A 21,749-nucleotide genomic window follows, 5' to 3' on the forward strand; every position below is an offset into this window, starting at 1 on the left:
ATTTTGTTCTCGATGCGGCGAAAGGATAAGGAGCACGGACAGATTGAGCGAGATTGAGCGCAATAATGAGATACCCAACAACACCGTCGTGGAGGGGAGGGAGAGGAGAAGGGGATACTGGATATACTGGATACTAGATACGTGGATCTCAAACACGTGCTCAGGTGGTGGTGGTGGTGGTGGTGGTGGTGACGGTAATGGCCTTTTAACGACGACAATGACGATGATAATGATCATGATAATCATGGCGATCATGAAGAAAGATATACGAGGTAGAGGAAGTCTTGACAGGAAGAGGAAGAGGAAGAGAAGGTGGGAGGAAACAAAATAATCCAGACAGATATCGAGGCACAGTACCTTACATATGTACTTCCATCCATACTTACATACCTACATACCTAGTACGTAGGTATACACATACGTACCTCGTACACATCACCTCATATACCTAGGTACCTGTCCATCTATCCATCTGTGTGTATGTATGTACGTGTGGTTGTTTGTCTGGGTACCTAGATAGATTCTCTGAGATTCATCCATCTAATCATTCAGAAACGAAACCAATGTGAAAATCTCCCTGTTTCATTGCTCAGACTCACTCCTATGTAGGTGAAGCCATCTATCTACTGTACATACAGACATGGCTGGCTACCTACCTAGGAATGAGCCGTGCGTGGATGCTTGCTCTGCTTTGCTATGGACCAGAATCCTTGCCAACATCCCCCAAGTGCATTTGTTCCGTCATCCACTAGATACACACTCACTCACAGAACGGTTATGCACAGCCATTGCTGAGCACAAAGGCCGAAATTATCGCTGTTCATCTGATGCCTTCGTGCTGCAACCCTCATCGTGTGGCCAACAAACCCACCAGCCAATATCACTCATAACATTTGCAATCCATTTCATTAGACGCCCATAACACCATGTCACAGCACCAGGAGTCGTCCGTAGTCGAGTCCATTCGAAACCATCCACCTCCCCAATGCAGGATGCAAGGTATGGGAAGAAAAAGAGAAAGTGATCATGAACCGAGGTTGGCAGCGACATCCTCATCTTCGAACCCGGTCAGCCCGCCGTCATCATAGTCGTCGAACGGCAAGCCGGCGTCACGACATCTGGACTGCCACTTGCTAGTCTCAGCCCATGCACTTCTCGCAGACTCCTTCATCCGATCAAGCCGATTGGTAAGTTCTTTGATGGCGATGTCGAAGGTGGCACGCTCATTGTCCCATTTGTTCTTCTCATTGAGGAGTTCCTGGATGTACTCGTATGTGCGTTGGAGGATGGCTCCCTTGTTCTTCTCGCTGCCAGGCACGATCTTGGCAATGTTTTCGATACCTTCATTGATAACCTCACGGCGACGACGTTCAACTGAAAAGCACCGACGTTAGTCATCTAGTTTAGGCAGCGCAGGTTTCGAGCGCATCATACCTTCCTTGTGGTTGTCCTTGCGCAACTGGTGCCACTCTGCACTTCCCACCGCTGGCTTGGGTGGATTGTTGTTGTTCGTGCCCCCACGAGCCTCAACAAGAGCTTGAGCAGAACTAATCCCATGAACGGGAGGGCTGCCGTCATCAAAGGTAAATGGGAGGCCTGCGCTGCTATCATTTGGGTTGGGTTCGGGATAAGCAGATGAGTTCATGCCGGGGGCTGCAAGAGCAGCTTGGGCAGTTCGAGCGTTGTCGTCCGCGAGCATTCCCTCACTCTGCAAAAGCAGGCCAAAGGTGGCAGCATCATGCTCGCCATTTGTGATAGGCCCCTTGGCGTCACGTCCGACGTCCTGGTCGCCCAATCCACGTTTACGCTTGTTGGTGGTATTGCCAGTGGCGGAGATTGCAGGTTGATTGGCCATGACAGAGAGGTTGATTGCAGACTATGCGTGCAGAGGACCAAAGGCGGGTGTTTATAAATATTGATATCCAGGCACAGGCCCGAATCACCACGTCTGGCTGGCAATGCAAGTGCAGCAAGGCGAAGTTCAGGTAGGCGGCGAGATGGACGAGCGAGAGGGGACCCGGTCAACTATGATCGCAAGGTTAGCCATGGTCAACCAACTCTCCGTGTGCCTGCAAGGGTGAAAAAGAGGGTCAAGACAAGGCGGGAAGAGGGAGTGAATAAAAGAGAGGGTGTATTCCGACGACTTGTCACATGAGCATTGCATGAGGACGCAGTCAGTTGGGAGGGCGCGTTTGGGTCAGTTGTCTCAGTCGCATCAAGCTTCGAGTTGCTCTCAGTGTCGGCGGCACCGAGCAAGCAGGACTGAATGCGCGCCGACTTCATCTTGACGCGTTTGGACTTGGACCATCACAAGAGTGAGATGAGGCGCGCTGCGGGTGTGGACTTCTTTGTAGCCTGGTCCAGAACGACATCATGATGAAGCTGCGCCAACCCGCAGAGAGGGAAGCGGGACTGGGTGTTGAAGGAGATCAGGTGCCATCAGGTGACTTGAAGTTGAACTTACCAGTGCAGTGCAGAAATCACAGTCGCAAGACAGTGAACCAGGTTATTTTTGGACACGAATTTGATTTTCACAAAGAGACGACACGGGCGCTGGGGCGCGATGGGTTGCGAAGAGTTGAAGAGGTGTGGTTGAGGCAGTAGGTCTGGAATCACAGCATTTCAGGTTCAGATACTCGAGTCTCTATGAGGGAAACAACGACAAGCGACGAAGCGGCGGGCGTCACGGGGGGAGAAGATGCAGTTCATGTGACTCGCTTGCTACTAAGTGGCTAGAAATGCGCTTGTCCCAAGGTCGCTTAGCGCAATTAAAAGGTCCACCGGTGGCTTGGCGCTTGGCCCCCGGAAAAACAAATGGCAGGCAAATGGCATGTGACAGATGCCAAACCTGCATAACTTCATCATCACCGAGAACAATCACGACAATGCTTGTTCTTCCTCTTCCCGTCTGACTGTATCTCGTGATCGGCTGTCTGACCCTCCATCATCCGTTTACTTGCAGAAAGTGTGGTGGTCATGGAACATGAGTCGTGCCGGTCCACCCAAATCTCTCAACACCGTGTCTTTCGCCTGCCGCCAGCCGGACAGTCCATCCATGCTGGTCAGAGATCTCGAGCTGAGCCTTTTGGACTTTCGATATCTTTGGCCTTGTACTGTACCTGCACTTATACCTGCACGGCACTGGTAAGGCATCGAATACCTCATCTTCGTGTCTTATTTCGGACCCTTCCGGATGTATCCGCGAGGGAAACCACTGAATACCAGGAACACATCTCCCATACAATCGTCATCATTAGAGGTCGTTATTTGTCCAGTCGTGTCGGGAGTCGGTCTGACTTTCATCCCTTTTGTACTTCGGTATCATCACTAACACCGTCTTCTGGTGGTTCGGTGACTTGTTTGAGAGAGACAGAGAAGGCTGGGGCGCCGTCCGTGTCCACCATAAGTATGCCTTCCTGAGCACGGCCGAGAATGTCCCAGATCCTGACTTGCCCATCCTTGGACATGCCCATCACACAGCTGCTGCCCGCATATCGGACTTCTCCAATGCGCGGACTGGTGCCTTCTTCGCCAGCCCTGTTCGCGCAGACAACAAAGGCTTCGGACTGTGCACCTTGTGGCCCAAATAGGGGAGTGAGCCTGTCGATCCAGTAGTTGATGGTGTCCTGGTCTGGAACCGTCACCTGACTCGACAACTCCTCGTCATTCAGCCTTGTTATCCAAGCCATGCTAATGACAACCACCTTTGCACGAGCCTCGCGCGCGTGATTGCCAAATTCATACGCCGTCCACGGAGCTTCGAATCGATACGGGTTAATGTCCATGCAGATTCCAGCCGCCGCCTTGACCTGCTGACCCTTACCACCGACGGGCAAAACACCCGCCCAGAAGCCCTGGCCCTCTTGAGCCCATGTCTCGTCCGTGTAGTAGAGGAAGGATTTGCGGTAGTGGGCAACAACGTCCCCTGTAGAGCTGACAAAAACTAGCGAGTTGTAGGCGATCTTGCCTGTTTCTTCAGCGGTGATGCGCCGGTCATAGATGGTGTTGTAGTTGCCTTCCTCGGCGGCCTCCGGATATCCCACTGCCACCGTACACTTCAGCCGTTTGGCAGTGCGGGCCGCCCATCGGGTCGAAGGTCCTGCCGCCGTTGGTTCGAGAAACGGTGCTATGGCATCCAAAGATGGGTGATTGTACCCTGCAACCACAAATTAGCCCCCACGGCGCAGGCTGTGCAGAACCACAACGCCGTCCCCTTTCCCCTTCCGCGCAGACTAATGACCCTCTCCTGCCAGCCTCATCCTTTGGAACAGGCGCATTTGCGAGTAGTGCTCGTGGGTGACTCACCGGTGAACGCAAGTTCGGGAAGAACCAGTAAATCAATGCCTTTCAAAAGACCCTCCCTCTCCTCTCTCATCAGGAGGCTCTCCGCACGGCTGAAATTGGCAGCGACTTCCCCAAGCCGGGGAGAGAATTGGAGAGTTGCGATTTTCATGGTAAGAATGGCCACGACGACATCTCGATCAAGGTGTTCGAAGAATGAGGGGCCGCCAGGACGGAGGAGATGTTCTAGCCCCGAGGGTGAACACCTTACAAGGACTCAGAGCAGTTTATTCCAGCCCCTGACAATACTGACGATAGGGGACTTTGATATGAATGAATGTAAGAGGGATTCACGATGCTTTATCAAAAGTAAATTCGGCAATGGTGGTAGATAAATCAGAAGCCGAGCAGAATTGCGGTGCTGGTGGCTACGGTGGAGCAAGAGAAAGACTGGTATATCATTATTTCCGCGTACTAGCAACTAACAACAGATGGTAAAGTGGCAAGTACAGCAAGAGCGAGACTTTACGTGGTCAATGATCATTACTCATTATGCGAAACAAACCACAGAGTAAAATCATGATGATCTGCTACACAGTATGTGCGGTAGACCCGCTGTTATACACAAGTAGGCACCAGCCTCGTGGTGCCATGAGAAACCCTTCAAGCAGCCTTCGAACCCTCCTCTTCTTCAGTGCCATTCTCTTTCTTCTGCCTCTCCCGTTCTCGTTTCCTTTCTAATAACCGGTTCAACTTCTTGGCCACATTGAAGACACCTCCGGTTCCTGAACCACAGGCGGCACACGAAGGGTCTTTTCGGTATCGTTTCAGAGCACATGCCTCACAGAAGTAGTGGCCGCATTTCGTGACAATCGGGGCTGTATATGGTTTTTTGCAGATAATGCAGGCAAATGGGATGCTCTCAAGCAGCTTTTCGTCGTCTTCATCCTCCTTTTGCTGAGCACTCCTGTTTGCAGATGCCACAGTTTTCGCGCCAGGATTCTTTCCTTTAGTACTGATTTCCCAATCCCGATCTAGCTGCCATCCCTGCTTGTAGTCCTCTCGTGCGTGAAGGAATTTACAGTTATCCCCGAAACCACAAAATCCAGTTTGCTTGTAATCCTTACAGACATCAGGAGCAAAGTCTGTAACAGTAATCGTCCTCACATTGCTCGAAGTTTTGACGGGTCCGACCTGTTTCGAAGCACGGTCGGGATTCTTCTGTATGAAAGTTTGATAGTTTGCCACGCCTTTGTATGTTCCGTCCGCAGTTTCTATGTCTGTTTTCTTGGAGGAGGGGTTTCCGGACTTTTTGACGCCATCCTCGTCGTACCAATTCGACGCTTTGGTAGCATCATCCTTGTTTGTTGCAGCGACCACTGGTGCGGCCGAGATTTCTTCGGTTGACTTCTCGCGAGGTTGATCGGCCTTTGATGATGCAGTGACCCCGATATGCTTGCGTCTTCGCTTGACTTGTCTCCCCTCCTCGTCTTCGAAAGAGGAAAATCCCGAATCTGATTCATCGTCCGGGGGAGGAGTGGCGGCCCGCTTTCGAATCGTGGACTTTAGTTTTGGATTTCTTTTTTTGAACGTAACTTGTGGTGCCTCAGCTGCAACCTGCGGGTCCTCCATTTCTGGGGTATGGAGAGTGAGATCGAGGATGAGGGTAAGAAGCGTGACACCCTTTCTCTGAGATATAAGTGCGAGAGAAATCGAGACTTCTCGAACCGGCGCAAGCAAAATCGCAGGCAAGGGTTTCTCAGATGTTGCTTGCATAAGCCAAGCAATTGATCGACTGCGCTAAACCTTAATATTTCTCGCCACAGCTCCCTTGTATGGACGAGCTCAATTTCTCCAAATGCAACTCCAAACTGTTCACAGCTGCGGCGCGTTTTCAACCTGCAACCCAAGACACCAGACTAGTATGCGGTAGATTTAACCCCTGACACTCTTGTTCTCTTCTATCATGTTGTTCAAACCCTTGTTACCTTGAAGATACATGTTCCCTTTTTGGGTGGCCTGTCGTCCCACAATCAGGCCATGGTAAACCATGTATCCCCGGGTCGGCAAGCTGGGACTTCTGGAGATGGCTCTCCGATCCCGAGTCCGACCGCAGAGGAACGTAACCAACGCAAGATTGTCAGCTTCAAGGTCACCCATGTGCTACTTACTCTCTTTATTCTATGGTTGATGTGAGTTGGGTAGAACATGCATCGCGCCAACGTTCAAGCCAGAAACTGACCGAGACAGGATTGTACATATTGTTGGCATTCTGTTCTTTGCTAAAGGCTTTCTTCTCACCAGGCTGGTGTTGGACAACAAATCTGAATGCGGAATACTTCCATCTGACAGACCTTCGCGAATCGCCGACGGATGCTGGCATCCCAAGTCGTTCGATCGAGCTGTCGTCATAATAATTGATGCTTTACGATATGACTTCACCATTCCCTCTCATCGTTTCTATACAGAACCCCAGAAAAAGTTTTACTTAGACAATCTGCGCATTCTTCACCAGACCGCTGCATCGAACCCTTCGAATGCAGTCCTACTGCCATTTATCGCGGATCCTCCTACTAGCACCCTTCAACGTCTGAAGGGTCTGACCACCGGCACACTTCCTACATTTATCGATATTGGTTCAAATTTTGCTGGAACAGCTATCGAGGAGGATAACATCATCTCTCAGCTGAAGGATGCCGGGAAGACGATTGTACAACTGGGAGATGATACGTGGCATTCTCTCTTTCCCGGATATTTCGATCCGAATATGACACGACCATATGATTCTTTCAATGTGTGGGATCTGCATACTGTGGATAATGGGGTCATCGAGCATATCATGCCTTTGCTTGACCAGTCACCGGTACAATGGGATGTCATTTTCGGTCATTTCCTCGGGGTCGATCACGCAGGCCACCGGTACGGTCCTGACCACCCTGCGATGGCCGAAAAGCTCCGCCAAATGGATGATGTTATTCGGCAAATAATGGAGAAGATTGATGATGGAACTTTGCTCGTGGTTATGGGCGACCATGGCATGGACACCAAAGGGGACCATGGCGGAGAGTCTGATGACGAGATTGAAGCAGCACTTTGGATGTATTCGAAGAAGCCTCGCTTCGGACGGATCGATGCAGCTAACATCTTGCCTGCGGCCACGGCGAAGGAGCGTCCAGTCGGTCAAATTGATCTGGTGTCGACTCTGTCAATCCTGCTTGGGCTACCCATCCCCTTCAACAACCTCGGCAGACCAATTGCTGAAGCCTTTGCTGGGCCCGGGAGGACGGACTGGGAAAATCTTGCCAAAGTAGAGCAATTGGTCCAGAGTCAGATCTCAAGATATCAACGATATTACACACGTTCGCGGGACCTCGGTCTGCCCCAAGAAGCATACATGAAGCAAAACCAGTATGTGGTCGATTCAACAGAGGCTAGAGCACTCAGCAAGTGGAAAGATGCACATCACGCCCTCGTCAACTGGCACCAAGAGGTGATATCCATGTACAGGCAACTGTGGGCCAATTTCAACTTGACGGATATGTTAGTCGGGGTGCTTGTATCCGGCCTCGGGTTAGGGTTCTTATTCCTGTTTTCCTGCTTCTTGAAGGGGGACAAAGCTGGACTGGCTGTGCCTCTGATCAGATCAGTCGGCTTCGGGTCGGCAACAGGCGCTGCAGTCGGTGGTCTATCTGGATTTTTCTTGCCTGCACCTTTCACGCTGGTGAGTGGTTTGATATTTGGTGCTACTGTTGGTGGCATCCTTGCTGCTGGCATCTGGTCAAGTCGACACCTTTTCGCTCCAAAGTCGTATCTACCATCCACCTGGGGATGTCTGGCCTTCGTTTTCTGTGTGGCCCAATCCGCTGGATTCGCGTCAAACTCCTACACCATCCATGAAGACACAATCCTTCTCTTTTTCCTGAGTACATTTGGAATTGTGTCTCTGATCTCATCAATGCGACAAGCGTCCAAACCTGATCGAGTCTTGGGCACATACCAGTCGGTGGTTTTCATACTCCTTACTCGAGCCGCATCGTTTTCACGGCTTTGTCGAGAAGAGCAGATGCCCGGCTGTCGCTCGAGCTTTTATGCGTCTACGAACTCATCAACATCAGCCCCTTGGCAGCTTCTGATCCCTTATACCGTGGCTCTGATCATACCGGAAATCATCAAGGCGTTCTACAAAGGCACCGCATCATATGCTGGGTCGGCCGGCTTTTGGATTGGATTCAGTGTCCGTATGGGCTTGTTGTTTGTTGCTGCCTACTGGACGGTAGATGCCGCAGATAACGGAGACTGGTTGCTCGACCGAGTCCCATCAACCACGCTCAAGACGGTCAACATCACTTTGGCCAGGTGTGCCCTTGCAATCGCAATTCCTGTGGGGATAGGGACTTTTATATGGGCGAAACCGTGTATCGACATCTCGATAACCGAACCGACGACTGCCACTGACGAATCTGGCGCCCGCGGCCCGCCCCAGTTAACGGTCTTTGGTTATGCAAACGTCTTCGGTAGCCGTTACTTCATCATGCTTCCCATCCTTGTCCTTGCCGTGTCATTACTTCTACCGCCCATGGGCCAATATTCGATCGCTATCCTCACCTGGCAGATTCTCTGCCTGCTTGAGATACTGGATACCAACGGGCTCACAATCACCTCTGCCTCCCAACCCAGAATTGGACCGATCATGCTCGCCATTCTCGGGTCCTATCATTTCTTCAAGACCGGCCACCAGGCCACCTTGGCTTCTATTCAGTGGAACTCGGCCTTTGTCCCGCTACGCACGATTCAATATCCTTGGTCGCCACTCCTCGTTCTGCTGAACACTTTTGGAGCTCAGATCCTTTGCGCGGCGGCGGTGCCATTGACGGTGCTGTGGAAGAGGCCCATCGACAAAGCGGGCGTACGTGGGCTATGGAACGATGTGCTGGGGGCTTGTCTCACGCATGCTCTGTACTATGCGACGATTCAGCTGGCGACGACAATGTGGGCAGGGCATCTGCGACGGCATTTGATGTTATATCGAGTCTTCATGCCACGATATCTCATGGCCAATGGGGTGTTGCTCATTGTGGATCTGGTGCTGGCCTTGGTTGCCTTGGCCAGCGTGCGGGTTGTCGGGCTCAGTGTGGGTGAGGTATTCGGCCTTTGAGTTCAGTGGATTAATTGGCCTCGCGTAAGATCTACAAGAGCCAAGAGAAAGAGGCACTAGTGGTCGATGAATAGCTTCGTCCATCTAAGGTCCTCGATTAGTCAAAGTGCTCTGTATCTGGCAAGTGTGCAAACCTCTAGACGCAGGGCATAGCTTACGGCAGCATGCTATTGACCTCGACGAAGCCGTGGTTAGTCATGCGATACACGCAAGGAGAAAGGCGAAAGCTGAGTCATGCAAGAGGATGTATCATTGCTCTCGACGCACCTGTTGGCAGTTGGTCCAACACGCTGGATTTCCGAAAGCGAAGAATGGGGCGCAGGTAAAACCGCCGAATCTTTGTGCGAGACGGCGCTGCCGTTACGTCATCCGCCCATCCCGGCACCAGCAAAGTCTCTCCAATTGACCGAGCAGTTCCAGATGCTCCAGAGGCATTCGCCGTATATTAACCAGCTGCAGTTACAGTCACTGCTCGAAATTTTCATTGTTGCATTCCTCTTCCTCCTCTTATTCTTGTGAGAGGCTTCTTCAGATCTTACTCACCACCCGCCCCTACAGTTCTTCTCACAACCATTGTCCGACACAACCTCTGCCATCCTCTTACATACCCCGCATCCATTGAGAGACCACCCCTCCATCCGCCAAAATGCCTATCTCGGTGCCCGCCACTACCTCTCTCCACGACCTCTTCAGCCTCAAGGGCAAGGTCGTCATCGTCACCGGAGCCTCCGGACCCACTGGAATTGGGACTGAGGCTGCCCGGGGATGTGCTGAAATGGGTGCCGACGTGGCCATCACATACTCGTCTCGTCCTCAGGGAGGTGAGAAGAACGCCAAAGAACTCTCGGAGAAATTTGGAGTCAAGTCCAAGGCGTACAAGTGCAATGTCGGCAGCTACGAAGAGGTGGAGAAGCTGGTCCAAGATGTCATCAAAGACTTTGGCAAAGTCGATGTCTTTATTGCCAACGCCGGTCGAACTGCCGACAGCGGTATCCTCGATGCCCCTGTTGAGAAGTGGAACGAGGTCATCCAGACGGACCTGAACGGTGTCTACCACTGTGCACGAGCCGTTGGTCTGCATTTCCGGGAGCGCAAGACCGGCAGCTTCATCATCACGGCATCCATGTCGGGTCACATTGCCAACTTTCCCCAAGAACAGGTCAGTCTTATGAGATATTCTACTGCTTATGAGATGAGAGGGCGTGCTAATCATACGAACAGACCTCTTACAATGTTGCCAAAGCCGGCTGCATCCACATGGCACGATCTCTGGCCAACGAATGGCGAGACTTTGCCCGTGTGAATTCGATTTCGCCCGGTTACATCGACACGGGTCTCTCGGACTTTGTTCCTCAGGATATTCAACAGTTGTGGCACAGCATGATCCCCATGGGCCGTGACGGCAAGGCGACGGAACTCAAGGGTGCTTATGTCTATCTTGCCAGCGATGCGAGCTCCTACACGACCGGCACTGACATCATCATTGACGGTGGCTACTGTGCCCGATAAATGCACGATCGCTGTGAAACAAGTGGAAAGCTTGGCGCGACGAGCATTATTGACGCACTGGAAATATGCAACATGAGATATCAGCTTCGGCCAAGCCGGCTGCGAGCTGAGTCGTGGTTGCAAGTTGCAGGGAGAGAGATATCAACGTATGTCATGCAAGGCTGAGCTGAAACAGTCTTATTCAGGGGGCCGATTCATCTACATACAACGCCATCTGGACTGACTCTCGAGATGGAACTACTAGTTGGTATGAATTGAGCCAAAGAGCCGATTGTGTACCCTGCATCCTGCGTCCTGCATCCTGTAACGCGTGTGCTTTCGTTCTGCCTGTCTTTTCTGTATTTCTTTTTCCTCACCGGTTCCTTCGTTTCAGTCTTGTTTTACAGCTGCAGCAACACCGCCGGATACCGAGAACCATCCACAACTAGAACTCAAGTCGCTTTCTTTGCTTCTTGCTTCTTGCTTCTTGCTTCTTGCTTCTTGCTTCTTGCTTCTTTGCCCTCGGAGTCCAGATACATATTTTCCTCTCTTCGCTCATCTATTCTTCGGTCACCGAACCCCTTTGCAAAGCGTGAACAGAGACAGCACATGACACAAGACACAAGACACTGAGAATCCCTGGCATACCATTCATTATTCAATGTCACTTGCGAGGAGAAGAGTGGGTGGTGTGGTGTGATTCTCATGCCGAACAGGTGGACCGGGAGATCGGCGTGGGTCCAAGACTCCAAATCGAACCTTTGACTTTTCTTTCATTCTTTTCTAATTGATTGATTGATTGATTCATTGGTGCCTCGGGTGCCTCGTTTGCCCATGTACTTAACAAGGTGTCTGTCTGTGTCTGTATGAATTTGTAACCGTAATTCTACCTCGTAGCCCGGTCCGAGATTTTTGTGTTAAGAGAGTCAACATTTGGAATCCTTCCCGGTGACCAGGCAGGCGTTGTAGAGGCGGTGTACATAACAACGACTGTCACGCTCAGATGCCACCCTGAAAACCCCCCTGACAGGACCTTTGTTACACCCTTCTGTGATCGTTCACGTCCTCTTCCGCAAGGACAACCTCCCACTCATGCCGTTACTGGGCCTCGCGGCCCCGAGCAGGACCTGGAACGGCTTGTGGCCCTCGACGCTGAGGCGCTCGTCGCCGCTGACACCGTCTGCGAACTCGTCCTTGGTCTCCACGGGCACCCAGTCGCCCTGCTCGATCTTCCTGCCGCGAAACTCGGCCGTGAAGTCGACCTCGCGGACCACGAGGGCGACGACCACCTTGGCCTCCATCATGGCGAGTTCCTGGCCGATGCAGCTGCGGGGGCCCTTCTCGAAGGGTCGCCACGCGTCCTTGCCCGCCGGCGTGTGCAGTTTACATTCGGGAAACGGCGTCTGCGAGGGGATGAAGCGCTCCGGGATGAATCTCAGGGGGTCCGGAAAGTACGCCTCGTTCCGGTGGATCATGTGCGCCACGGGCCACAGGTCGAATCCGACGAGGGGGCATTCCGTGCCCGTTGACGGGTCGATCAGCACCTTGTCCCGCGCCGCCGACACGTCGCTGGGCCGTTTCAGTTCGCGGATCGTCGACGCCGGCGGGAACAGACGGAGCACCTCCTTCACCACCGCGGCCAGGTACTCCAGCTTGTTGATGCGGTGCGGGTCCGACTTGATGAGCTCGGCCATTTCAGCCGCCGTGACGTCGGGTCCGAAGACCGAATCGAGCTCCGCGACGATTTTGGTGTGGACGTGCTTGTGGAGGTGGAGCAGATACATGGTGTAGGAGATGGTCGAGCTGGTGGTGTCGTGGCCCGCGAAGATGAACGTCTTGATGCTGTCGATGGCCATTGCGCGGAACGAGCGATTCATCCCGCCGCCGCCGCCACCACCACCACCACCTCCTTTCGCACTGGCCGCGACCTCCTTCTCGTAGGCGTCCAGGGCCAGGTCCACGATGGAGCGTTTCCGGTCTTTTCTTGGCTTCTCTGTATCTGAGGAGATATTGGTGCCGGTCTTCCTCGCTTCAATCTTCTTGTCAATCTCGGCCCCGAGCAGCGAGTCGAGTTTCCTGGCGTTCCACCAGAGACGGATCGGACGGACGAGGTTGATGTCGTCCAGCGGGCCAATGCTGGCAGCACTCGGCATCAGCTCCACCTGTTTCCTGAACGTCGTGACGATCGGGTGCGGCCGTTTCTGACTGTCAAAGTCCGAGTCCATGACCACTTTGCCGATGATGTCAATGGCAAATCCTATCGACAAGGGGTCCAGTTGGACGAGCTCGTTCGTTTGCGCCTTTTCCAGGAGCAGATCAAGGAACACGAGGCTGGAGTCGACCACGTACGGAACCAATGTGAACAGGTGACTCGCGGAGAAGCCGGGGTTGAAGATGGATCGTAGCGATTTCCAGGCCTGGCCCTCCAAGCCAACCATGTTGTTTTCTCCCAGGAGGTTGGTCAGAAACTTGGTCGTGAGCTGCGATTTTGGCAGCGATTGACCTGTTGTCAGGAACTTGGAAGCGACTTCAGGGTCGGCAACGAATAACCAGCGGGGACCAAACGGCCACCAATCGAGATAGAAGACGTCTGTGAATTGACCGTAATCAGTATCTGGACAGAGACAATTACAAATCCAACCAACAACACCTGACAGAGAGCCATATCACTAAACGCCGAGGTCTGCTGGCGAGATACTTACCGCCCAGGTCATATTTCTTCCTGATATAGTTGGCCCAGTTCTGGACATGACAGTTGGGTGGGAAGAGTCTCTTGCAGTCGGCCGCAATCTTCAAGTGACCCCAGAATCGGCTTTCCATGGGCGGTTGTGGCTGGACAAGGTGGCGTCAGCATTTGTACGCATCGCCCGTCTCCAAACAGAAATCGTGAATAGCCCAGGCAATGCATCATCAGAGAATACCAGACACTCACCAGTCCCTCAAGTTCTGCTCGCTTCTTGTAGACCAGATTGACAAAGTACCCAACTCCCGCCGTCAGCAGCGCCAGGACTGCTAATATAATCCGCCACATGGTTTTAGCATCTGCTTGGGAGATTGCGCGTAGGGTTTGTGTCGTGAATCTCCCCGATAGAGCAGAAGATTCAGCGTGGACGGTCGCAGATGTGCTGTGTTAAGCGCAGACATCTGCTATGATGATGGCCAGACTTCAAAAAGGCGACCTGCTAGCCAGTCGTAAGCAGCGGATTTAGGAAACGAGTAAGCCCAGGAACAGGCTAGACCAGGGGAAATCCGAGGCTGACGAGGCTGACGAGACTGCTCTCTCGAGTCGTGTTCTCGGTGCTCCGTAGATGATTCGAGTTATTGACACTCGATGTCTCTGTTGAGACTCTTCCTGATCAGACTGTCCAGAGAAAGTAATCCTCTGGTCCTCGCACAAGGTTTATTTACACCGGCCCGAATGTCAGCTCTTGTAGGCACATGGCATATGCAGGGGTCCAGATGTGCTAGCCAACAGCAGGATTCGCTCGTTGGTGTAAAGTCGACCAAGAATAGTGTCAAGCAGAAAGCGTTCAACCAACTTTTTGATGAAAGCCGGATCGTACGATGAGAGACTCGTGTAAGGCGCCCTATGATGGGGCGAAACCTACCCGTTGCTGGGAATGCGCATGTGGTGAGCCTAATGCCGGTGCTCGAGTGTGTGGTGCCGTGGCTTAATGTTGAGACGAAATCCTTTGGGCTATACGATATATGTCCAATATAAAATAGAAGACTTGAAGAGTTCCGCACACCAGGACATGGATGCTTTTTCCGTAGCTTCCACTTATATACCAACTGAACCTCCATAAACATACATGACCATGTATAATGCAAACACGAAAGAACAAAAACGCCGAAACAGTGTCGAGGAAAGGTGAAAGGTTCAAGAGGCAGCAGGTGAATTTCAGCCTTCATATATCACCCACGCGACAAATAATATGCGATACATAGATATATGCAGAGAAGGAATCTCACAGATAGACAGGGGAAACTCAACATGCTGGATCCTCTCCGATGGTATGCCTGACAAAGCTGATATATAGATGTCAGAAACCAGGATGAGTTTCCTAGTCCTGACCTTTTGAGACCCATTCGCCAGCAGAAGGTTTCATGCCTTCAAAGCAACGCAATGTGCTATTCAGAGGTGTGAGGTTAAGTAACACTCGAAAAATGTGGAATTAAGAACAAGCGCCAGTGCTGCGTATCATAAGATCATGAGACGTCGACTTGGATGTGTACCGCAGATCTAGAAAGATCAGATTGGGGTCGAGGTTAATGGAGATTGACACTTGAATACAAGGAGGGCTGCTTTGCCGCCGAATATAGACAAATCTTGGGTCGGAAGTGCCGCACTTCGGATATTCATAACGAGATCCTCTGGCATACGACACGGGGAAAGATGCCCCCATTGACTGAGGGAATGCTGGGCGCAATCAAATGCAAGAAAACAATTTCTCCTCATCGAGTATCCCACGTCTGGGCTGGCATCTCAAAAGGTCGCTCCATCGTCCCCGTCTGTGGTGAGCCCATATTATACCCGAGGGTCGCACCAACATTGGGGTTGGGGGAGGTGGAGCTCACGACAGTTTGAGTCTGGTATTCAACTGTTAGCAAAGAACCAAAAAATCTCGAGACGGTGAAGACGTACGTCGCTGGCCTGGCTCGATAGCCATTGATTCACACTGGCCGTCGTTCCATTCATTTTCTCAGCTCCACCCAGTTCACTGGGTGCTTCTGTCGGGGACATCGCTGTCCAATGGGAGTATCGATCTGCAGTTGATCCTCCATTCGGGCCTGGGCTGGCGTTGCCCATCATTGGCGTAGTCAACGTGGGCTGACCATGTTCAGCTGCAGCTCCTGCGTTATTCTTGCGGCGCCGGCTGCGATAGAAGAGTAATGCGAGCCCGCCAACAATAAGAATCAGACCAAGAACCCCACCGACAACACCGCCGACTATAGGGCCAATGTTCTTGTTGCCGCCGCCGCTATGGGACGCCGATGCCGAGGTGGTCGCCGTGGAAGTGCCTGTACTGACAGAGGTGGTGGATGTCGCCGTAGCCGTCACTGGATCACAGGATGCCTGGAGCACGTAGCCACCACCTTGGCTTTCAAAGTCTGTTCGGATGGCTGGTGCCATTTTGAATTGAGACCGCTTGTAGTCGGCGATTATATAGTTCATGGTCATGTAGGGAATGCCCCAGTCCAGAACGTAACCGTCGTTGGTGTAGTTGAACATGGTGGCTATTTGGTAGGTGTTGTCGATCACGGTGTATTTGCCTTCGTCATCATACCCGCGAGGATAATAGAAGAGCTCTTCTGAAGGGATTGTTGTCTTGTATCCGTTCTGCAGAGTGACTACCAAATTGCCGGTCGGCACAGCAGTGGATGGGTACGTCAAGTACGAGTCGTTGTAGACGGCGTTTGTCGCTTTCATGAAGTTCTCCCAGACGTTCTGCGGCACATTCAGCGCACGTTCCGATGGTTGAAGGTTGACCTGGAGAGACTCAGACGCGTTGGAGAAAAGATTCGTCGACCCCGATTCGTCTTCATACGCAAGGCTCGTGATAACGACACACATTTCGCACTGTTCCAGAGAGTTGAACGTCGTCAGGCTGCCGTTGATCCGGGTGGTATCGTAGCCGCCAACGACCAGAGAACCATCCACAGGGTGGTCGATAGAGCGAGAGCCGGTCCAAAGGCCATAGACGGTCGATGGTACAGCGCCGCTCTCCACAGCAATGCGCAAAAAGTCTGAGCCGGATCCAAGAGGCATGACACCTTGACCGCCATAGCCAGGTTGGTCGTAGCTGGAAGGAAACCCGTAGATGGTAGCATTTCCAAAGGTCAAGACGTCGTTGAAGTAGACAAAGGATAATTGACTGGGGTTTCCTTGATCGGTGCCGTTCCATTGACCTTCCGCGACCTGGAGAAAAGTTTTGGAAGCGCCGTAGTCGAAGACACCACCGAATTGGCCAATACAGGAGTCGTTGTACTGAGGGGCACACTGTGCTTTGTTCACAACGTATAAGTTATCGTCGGCGTTGCTTGGTCTCAGCGAAACTATCTGAGGCGGAGTTCCCATGGAGATCTGGATTCCTCTGGTGATGGCTTTCTGATCGGTGGTGACGGTGACGTTGGACCATGGCAGAAACATCGGAGGGGATCCATTCTGGCAGAGCGACATCGTGCTCAAAGAGTGGGAGAAAATGGCCAAGTCTCTCGCAGGTGCTGTATGTCAGTTGGCCGACGAGGCACTCTGTACCGTGCAGAGGGTCCTCGTTCTTCTCAGGACCGGTTCACAAAATCCGAGAATGAAAAGAATGGTGAAAGAGAAGAAGCGAAAGAGGGTCAAGGTACGGGAATGTCCATGCGTGGACTCCCCTGTACACTATTCGATCGGCGAAGCGGCTCAAGTCAGCCAAACTGCTCGTGAAATTGCGTTCGGCACGCCTGACCTTATGCAAAGCTTGGTACACACAAGACCCTGCCACGTTTTCTTGATAGCAAAGGAATGAGTTTGAAGCATTCGGGCAATCAGAGGCAGATATATCTTCATGGCTGCCACGGCATGAGCGAGATGCTGATTGCACAGCGAACAGTCAAACCTGTCGAAGCGCATATGTTTCCCTTCTTTCCAATGCTCCAGATATTGTTTACTCATAGATCTCTGATGTGGAATCATCTCGAGGCTGGGTAGACTGGCCCATGTCATGGCTGACCGATCGTGGCCGGGTAGTCTGAGCCGGCGCGTTTGAAAGGGTCAACTAGGTGGGTCTTCAGCCTCACAAGCGATCGGCCTGTCAAATGAACTTGTCGCGTAAGATGTGAGGTTGCTGGAAACGGAATGGCATGACAGATTTTTCAGATATAGTGCCATAAGTTGGTACGACCCATTCCCCAGCCAAGTCAAAATCAAAAAAGCGCCTTCGATGAGGGTGACCACCGTCATCTCAAGAGCAGGCCGTTGTAGAGGCCGGTAAAGCAACTTTTGTCGCTTGGTCCGGTTGTGGACATTTGAATTCGAAAGCTATCCAGGGCGCAATAACGGCGTCCATGGTAGATAAGAAAAAAGGGGCAAATTCAGCCACATGGTGGGCATGGTGTCACGCTTCAGACCGACATATTCCCCTGAAGCAAAGCCGCAGACGTTGGCCAAGGCCATAAAGGCGGAGGGGGGGGGAAGCTAATCATTTGATGTGGAAATGCACGCAAAGCGCCAGGGCCCGAGGATTTGTGCGACAGAGAATCGAGTGGCATGAGGTCGCCAGGAAAGTTGTACTTCGTAGAGGGGACGACCCGGACTTCCTTGTACCGAGTACTCGGAATGGTAACAATTGATGAGAGCCCCCCAGAGTTGAAACCCTTTCTCACCTTCTTCCCGTAACTTGGCTTGCCGGAAAGAGATTAGGCAAACGGTTGTGCCTGGGCCATCCTCGCTTGCGATCCCTGATTAAGGTGGAGCTAACGTGCATCGGATATCTTGGTCCCTGGCCTAACGGCATTGGCTTGCAGCGCCTCGAAATTGGATGTGTGACAGTGTGAATGCACGGCGCGACGTTTTTAGCAGTAGAAGAGACAGGTGTCGATTGGGTTGACGAGACTCAGGTATCAGGGTTCCAGTTTCACGACCAGCTATGACCCCTATCGATCTTGTCGTCGCCATCATCAAAGCCGTCTGGGAAATTGTTCGTCAACCTCAGCACATCGGATAGGTAGGTCGAGCGGATGCTGTCGTCTCTCAGACAGTTGGTGTATGAGCTCCCCTGGCTGGACATATCATCAAGGTGAATCCAAAGTGCAAATAGTACGTATACTTGGGGATCAACAAGTTCCCCCTCTTGTTTTGTGGAAATCGATCCGGAGGGTGGTAAAAAGTGAGTCGAGCCGGCATTGCGAGGTCGGTGGTTTGATCTGGCATGCAGCTTTCAGGATCAATGGGTTCACTCTCTCAAATGCTATTACAGTGTGAAAGCTCTTCAGATGGAGGATTGAAGGCAAGTGAAGGTGGAGTGGGTGTGATGCAAATGAGGACGTGAGTGTGTTTGCATCAAGGTTGGAAGAACTGGCACAAAGCGAAGGATGATCAAACTGCGCCGCTCGCAGGAAAATTCCTATACAGAATGACCCAGCGCAGTCATCCTCACCGTCCACAGCAGCAGCGAAATATGGTTCTTTCACTTGAGTCGCACCCCTGACACAGGGACAATCACGCTGCACTACATCTCTTCAACTTTCCATAAGTGACGGGACCCTCCCTGTGATGGTCAAGCCTGGGTCTGGCAGCGAAATATCACTCTATGGTCGTCATCGTGACTACAAACAGTGAATTTCTCTTTTTCTTGCTGTCACCATCAACAGAAGATGCAATCAAAATTGCATGCCTTCGTCCGGCTATAAACCCCTTACCGTCCACATTCTGCCGTGCATTCCTGCATCGTAATTGTTACACTCTTGTTGCACTCTCGTCCAGCTGATCGACCACCTACAGAGATCACATCCTTCGTCCTCACCATTATCAGTCTACGGCTTTATATCATAGACCACCAGAGTCTGCGGCGGCGAGAAAACCCTCTTGGTCTCGTCAGAAACATGGACCGAGCCACACCTCGCTCGAACCCAAACTACGACGTCTACTTCTCCGACGAAAAAATCAAGACTGTGGTGGAAAGATGCCTTCCTGTTGTCAAGCGCGAGCAGATGATCATCGAGCACCTCCCATCAGGAAAGTCGTTCAATAATCGAATCTACTTTGTCAATCTCACTGAGCCAGTTCGCACCTCCCGACCGGAGTGGAAGGGAAATGAAGTTGATGTGACGAAAACAACCACTCAGATTCAGTCCTCGTTTTTGGTGCTCAAGATAGCAGGCCACCCTTTTGGACGAAATAAAGTGCAGAATGAAGTAGCCAGCCTTCTTCTTTTGGAAAAACATTGTTCATCCATGCCAGCTCCGAAGTTGCTTGCTTGGTCGGATGATGGCAAGAAGGTCCGAACACCTCAATACCCCCGTGGCTTCAGAGACACAGAACCCAAAAACATTCCAGTGTTGGCACTCAAAGCTGAGGACGGCACCCCAGTCGAGGATGTTCGTAAGGATACCGAGGGACAAGGCTGGATTCTGATGACACGCGAACCTGGGCGGCCGCTCCATCCAGATGAGTTGTTGGGGGATGCCGGAGATGAGCTGATGCGCCAAATCGCTGCATATGTGGCTACCTGGCGGAATGACATGCCTCCAGCAAAGGCGATAGGCAATCTACGAATTGTTGGGAGCAACTCGACCCCCCAGCCTGCAGCGGTCCTTTACGACAAAGCTATTCTGCCCGGCTACGAAGTTCACATCGACGGGTTGATCACCAACAACTCTCCACCATCTCCCTTGACCACATCGGAGAAGTACCACGCTTTTGTGCTCAAGAATTCTCTGAAGCGGCTCAAGGATGGGAAGCTCTATGATCACACCTCGGACGAAGTCTACGAACTGGTGAAGCGCATGGCTGACCAAACACTCCCTAAGCTCCCATTGTTTCGCTATGGGATTGAACCCATGATTTTCACCCACGATGATCTTTCCACCCGCAATGTCCTTGTCTCGCCCGACGGCTCGGGCGGTGTCAAGGTCTCGGCCATCATCGATTTCGAATTTGCGGGCTTTTTCCCAAAGGAAGAAGAATTTGCCGGAACCCTTCAAAATGACCAGGAGGAGTGGCCGCTCAGAAAGTACGCCGTTTTCTTGTCCGAGTTGAAGCACAGCGACGCCTTGCCGGAGAACTTGGCACTGAATATACCGCCATCCTCATCAATCGGGAACGCCACCGACAAGTGTTTCGAGTTTGGAACCTCCGAGTTTCAACAAGCCGTGCTCCTCTTGCGCACTACAATCAACACTGCGCCATGGTGGATCAAGGAAGAAAAGGGATACAACAAGGAGCAGTTGCAGGAGGAAATGGAGGCTGCCAAAGTCAGAGTTGAGAAAGCCGTGAAGTGGTTGGAAGAGATGGTGCCGGCGGAGGAGCGTGAGAAGCGCAACCGCAGGCGGACCAACAGCACACGAGGCTGACTCTGATCCGCTTGCAGCTGATTCTTATCACGATACCATCGCATTGTTGAATACAACACGCAGACATGTGAAGAGAGACGAGAAAGGAAGAGGTCGAGGCAAAGGAGATCATCTGGTGTGGTCGGAGATTATGTGAAAAAAACCTGCGTGCGCACAACGGGATCTGCGTGACATCAAAGACTCATGTACAAAAAAAAGTCTTGAATCTACCCAAAAACAACCTGTCATAGTCGGCTGGACATCTGCACCCCCCAAAAAACAACAACAACACTGTACAGATCATGGCAATCGGGACTCACTATCAAAAAGGGGATGTGTGTGTGTCGTGGCTTTTTCTTTTTCTTGGAAGAGAGATTCAGACATTCTATTTTCAATCACACAATCACACGGTCCAGTGCCTACAGTACATGCAAGTACATACAAGTACTTAGCTAGATATGTATGTATGTGCACATACACACACACTCACACGGGTTCATAGGTCCATAGGTACATACAGAGCCACAAAACACAGTAACCCAGAACATACGGAGATACCAACAGCAAGCAACAGCCAACAAGGCCAGCCAGACCAGACAGGTCAGTCAGGGCTTACCACTCGTTACATAGTTAAGATTCAATCCATCATACCTATCATATCAACTCAAATCATATCGAACGATTCCAGTCAGAAGCGGGCGGGCATGCAAGCGGGCGAGAACGAGCCCAGATGACAGGCTATCATTTGCTTCTCACTCTATGTTGTATCGTATCATTATATCAGTGATGA

The 21,749-nt window shown here is 51.8% G+C and overlaps 8 protein-coding genes across 8 annotated transcripts; 3 read left to right on the forward strand and 5 right to left on the reverse strand.

The window, feature by feature from the left end:
* Nucleotides 1-1,024: 1,024 nt before the first annotated feature.
* On the reverse strand, nucleotides 1,025-1,855 carry Z517_10841 (uncharacterized protein; the record flags this gene model as incomplete). Its single annotated transcript, XM_013424450.1, has 2 exons — nucleotides 1,025-1,374; nucleotides 1,435-1,855. The coding sequence occupies 2 exons, from the start codon at nucleotides 1,853-1,855 to the stop codon at nucleotides 1,025-1,027; spliced, it is 771 nt and encodes a 256-aa protein (XP_013279904.1).
* A 1,444-nt stretch (nucleotides 1,856-3,299) lies between these two features.
* On the reverse strand, nucleotides 3,300-4,453 carry Z517_10842 (uncharacterized protein; the record flags this gene model as incomplete). Its single annotated transcript, XM_013424451.1, has 2 exons — nucleotides 3,300-4,156; nucleotides 4,306-4,453. 2 exons carry the CDS (start codon nucleotides 4,451-4,453, stop codon nucleotides 3,300-3,302), a joined length of 1,005 nt encoding a protein of 334 aa, XP_013279905.1.
* Nucleotides 4,454-4,944: 491 nt separating this feature from the next.
* Nucleotides 4,945-5,913, reverse strand: Z517_10843 (uncharacterized protein; the record flags this gene model as incomplete). The annotated part of the gene is made up of 1 exon (XM_013424452.1): nucleotides 4,945-5,913. The coding sequence occupies one exon, from the start codon at nucleotides 5,911-5,913 to the stop codon at nucleotides 4,945-4,947; it is 969 nt and encodes a 322-aa protein (XP_013279906.1).
* Nucleotides 5,914-6,321: 408 nt separating this feature from the next.
* Nucleotides 6,322-9,436, forward strand: Z517_10844 (uncharacterized protein; the record flags this gene model as incomplete). Its single annotated transcript, XM_013424453.1, has 2 exons — nucleotides 6,322-6,473; nucleotides 6,532-9,436. 2 exons carry the CDS (start codon nucleotides 6,322-6,324, stop codon nucleotides 9,434-9,436), a joined length of 3,057 nt encoding a protein of 1,018 aa, XP_013279907.1.
* Nucleotides 9,437-10,082: 646 nt separating this feature from the next.
* On the forward strand, nucleotides 10,083-10,945 carry Z517_10845 (uncharacterized protein; the record flags this gene model as incomplete). Its single annotated transcript, XM_013424454.1, has 2 exons — nucleotides 10,083-10,595; nucleotides 10,658-10,945. 2 exons carry the CDS (start codon nucleotides 10,083-10,085, stop codon nucleotides 10,943-10,945), a joined length of 801 nt encoding a protein of 266 aa, XP_013279908.1.
* A 1,037-nt stretch (nucleotides 10,946-11,982) lies between these two features.
* Z517_10846 (uncharacterized protein) lies at nucleotides 11,983-13,744 on the reverse strand (the record flags this gene model as incomplete). The annotated part of the gene is made up of 2 exons (XM_013424455.1): nucleotides 11,983-13,538; nucleotides 13,627-13,744. 2 exons carry the CDS (start codon nucleotides 13,742-13,744, stop codon nucleotides 11,983-11,985), a joined length of 1,674 nt encoding a protein of 557 aa, XP_013279909.1.
* Nucleotides 13,745-15,379: 1,635 nt separating this feature from the next.
* Nucleotides 15,380-17,105, reverse strand: Z517_10847 (uncharacterized protein; the record flags this gene model as incomplete). The annotated part of the gene is made up of 2 exons (XM_013424456.1): nucleotides 15,380-15,514; nucleotides 15,570-17,105. The coding sequence occupies 2 exons, from the start codon at nucleotides 17,103-17,105 to the stop codon at nucleotides 15,380-15,382; spliced, it is 1,671 nt and encodes a 556-aa protein (XP_013279910.1).
* Nucleotides 17,106-19,510: 2,405 nt separating this feature from the next.
* Nucleotides 19,511-20,980, forward strand: Z517_10848 (uncharacterized protein; the record flags this gene model as incomplete). The annotated part of the gene is made up of 1 exon (XM_013424457.1): nucleotides 19,511-20,980. One exon carries the CDS (start codon nucleotides 19,511-19,513, stop codon nucleotides 20,978-20,980), a length of 1,470 nt encoding a protein of 489 aa, XP_013279911.1.
* Nucleotides 20,981-21,749: the final 769 nt, after the last annotated feature.

This window comes from Fonsecaea pedrosoi (genome assembly GCF_000835455.1).
Source record: "Fonsecaea pedrosoi CBS 271.37 unplaced genomic scaffold supercont1.7, whole genome shotgun sequence".
Taxonomy (NCBI): domain Eukaryota; kingdom Fungi; phylum Ascomycota; class Eurotiomycetes; order Chaetothyriales; family Herpotrichiellaceae; genus Fonsecaea; species Fonsecaea pedrosoi.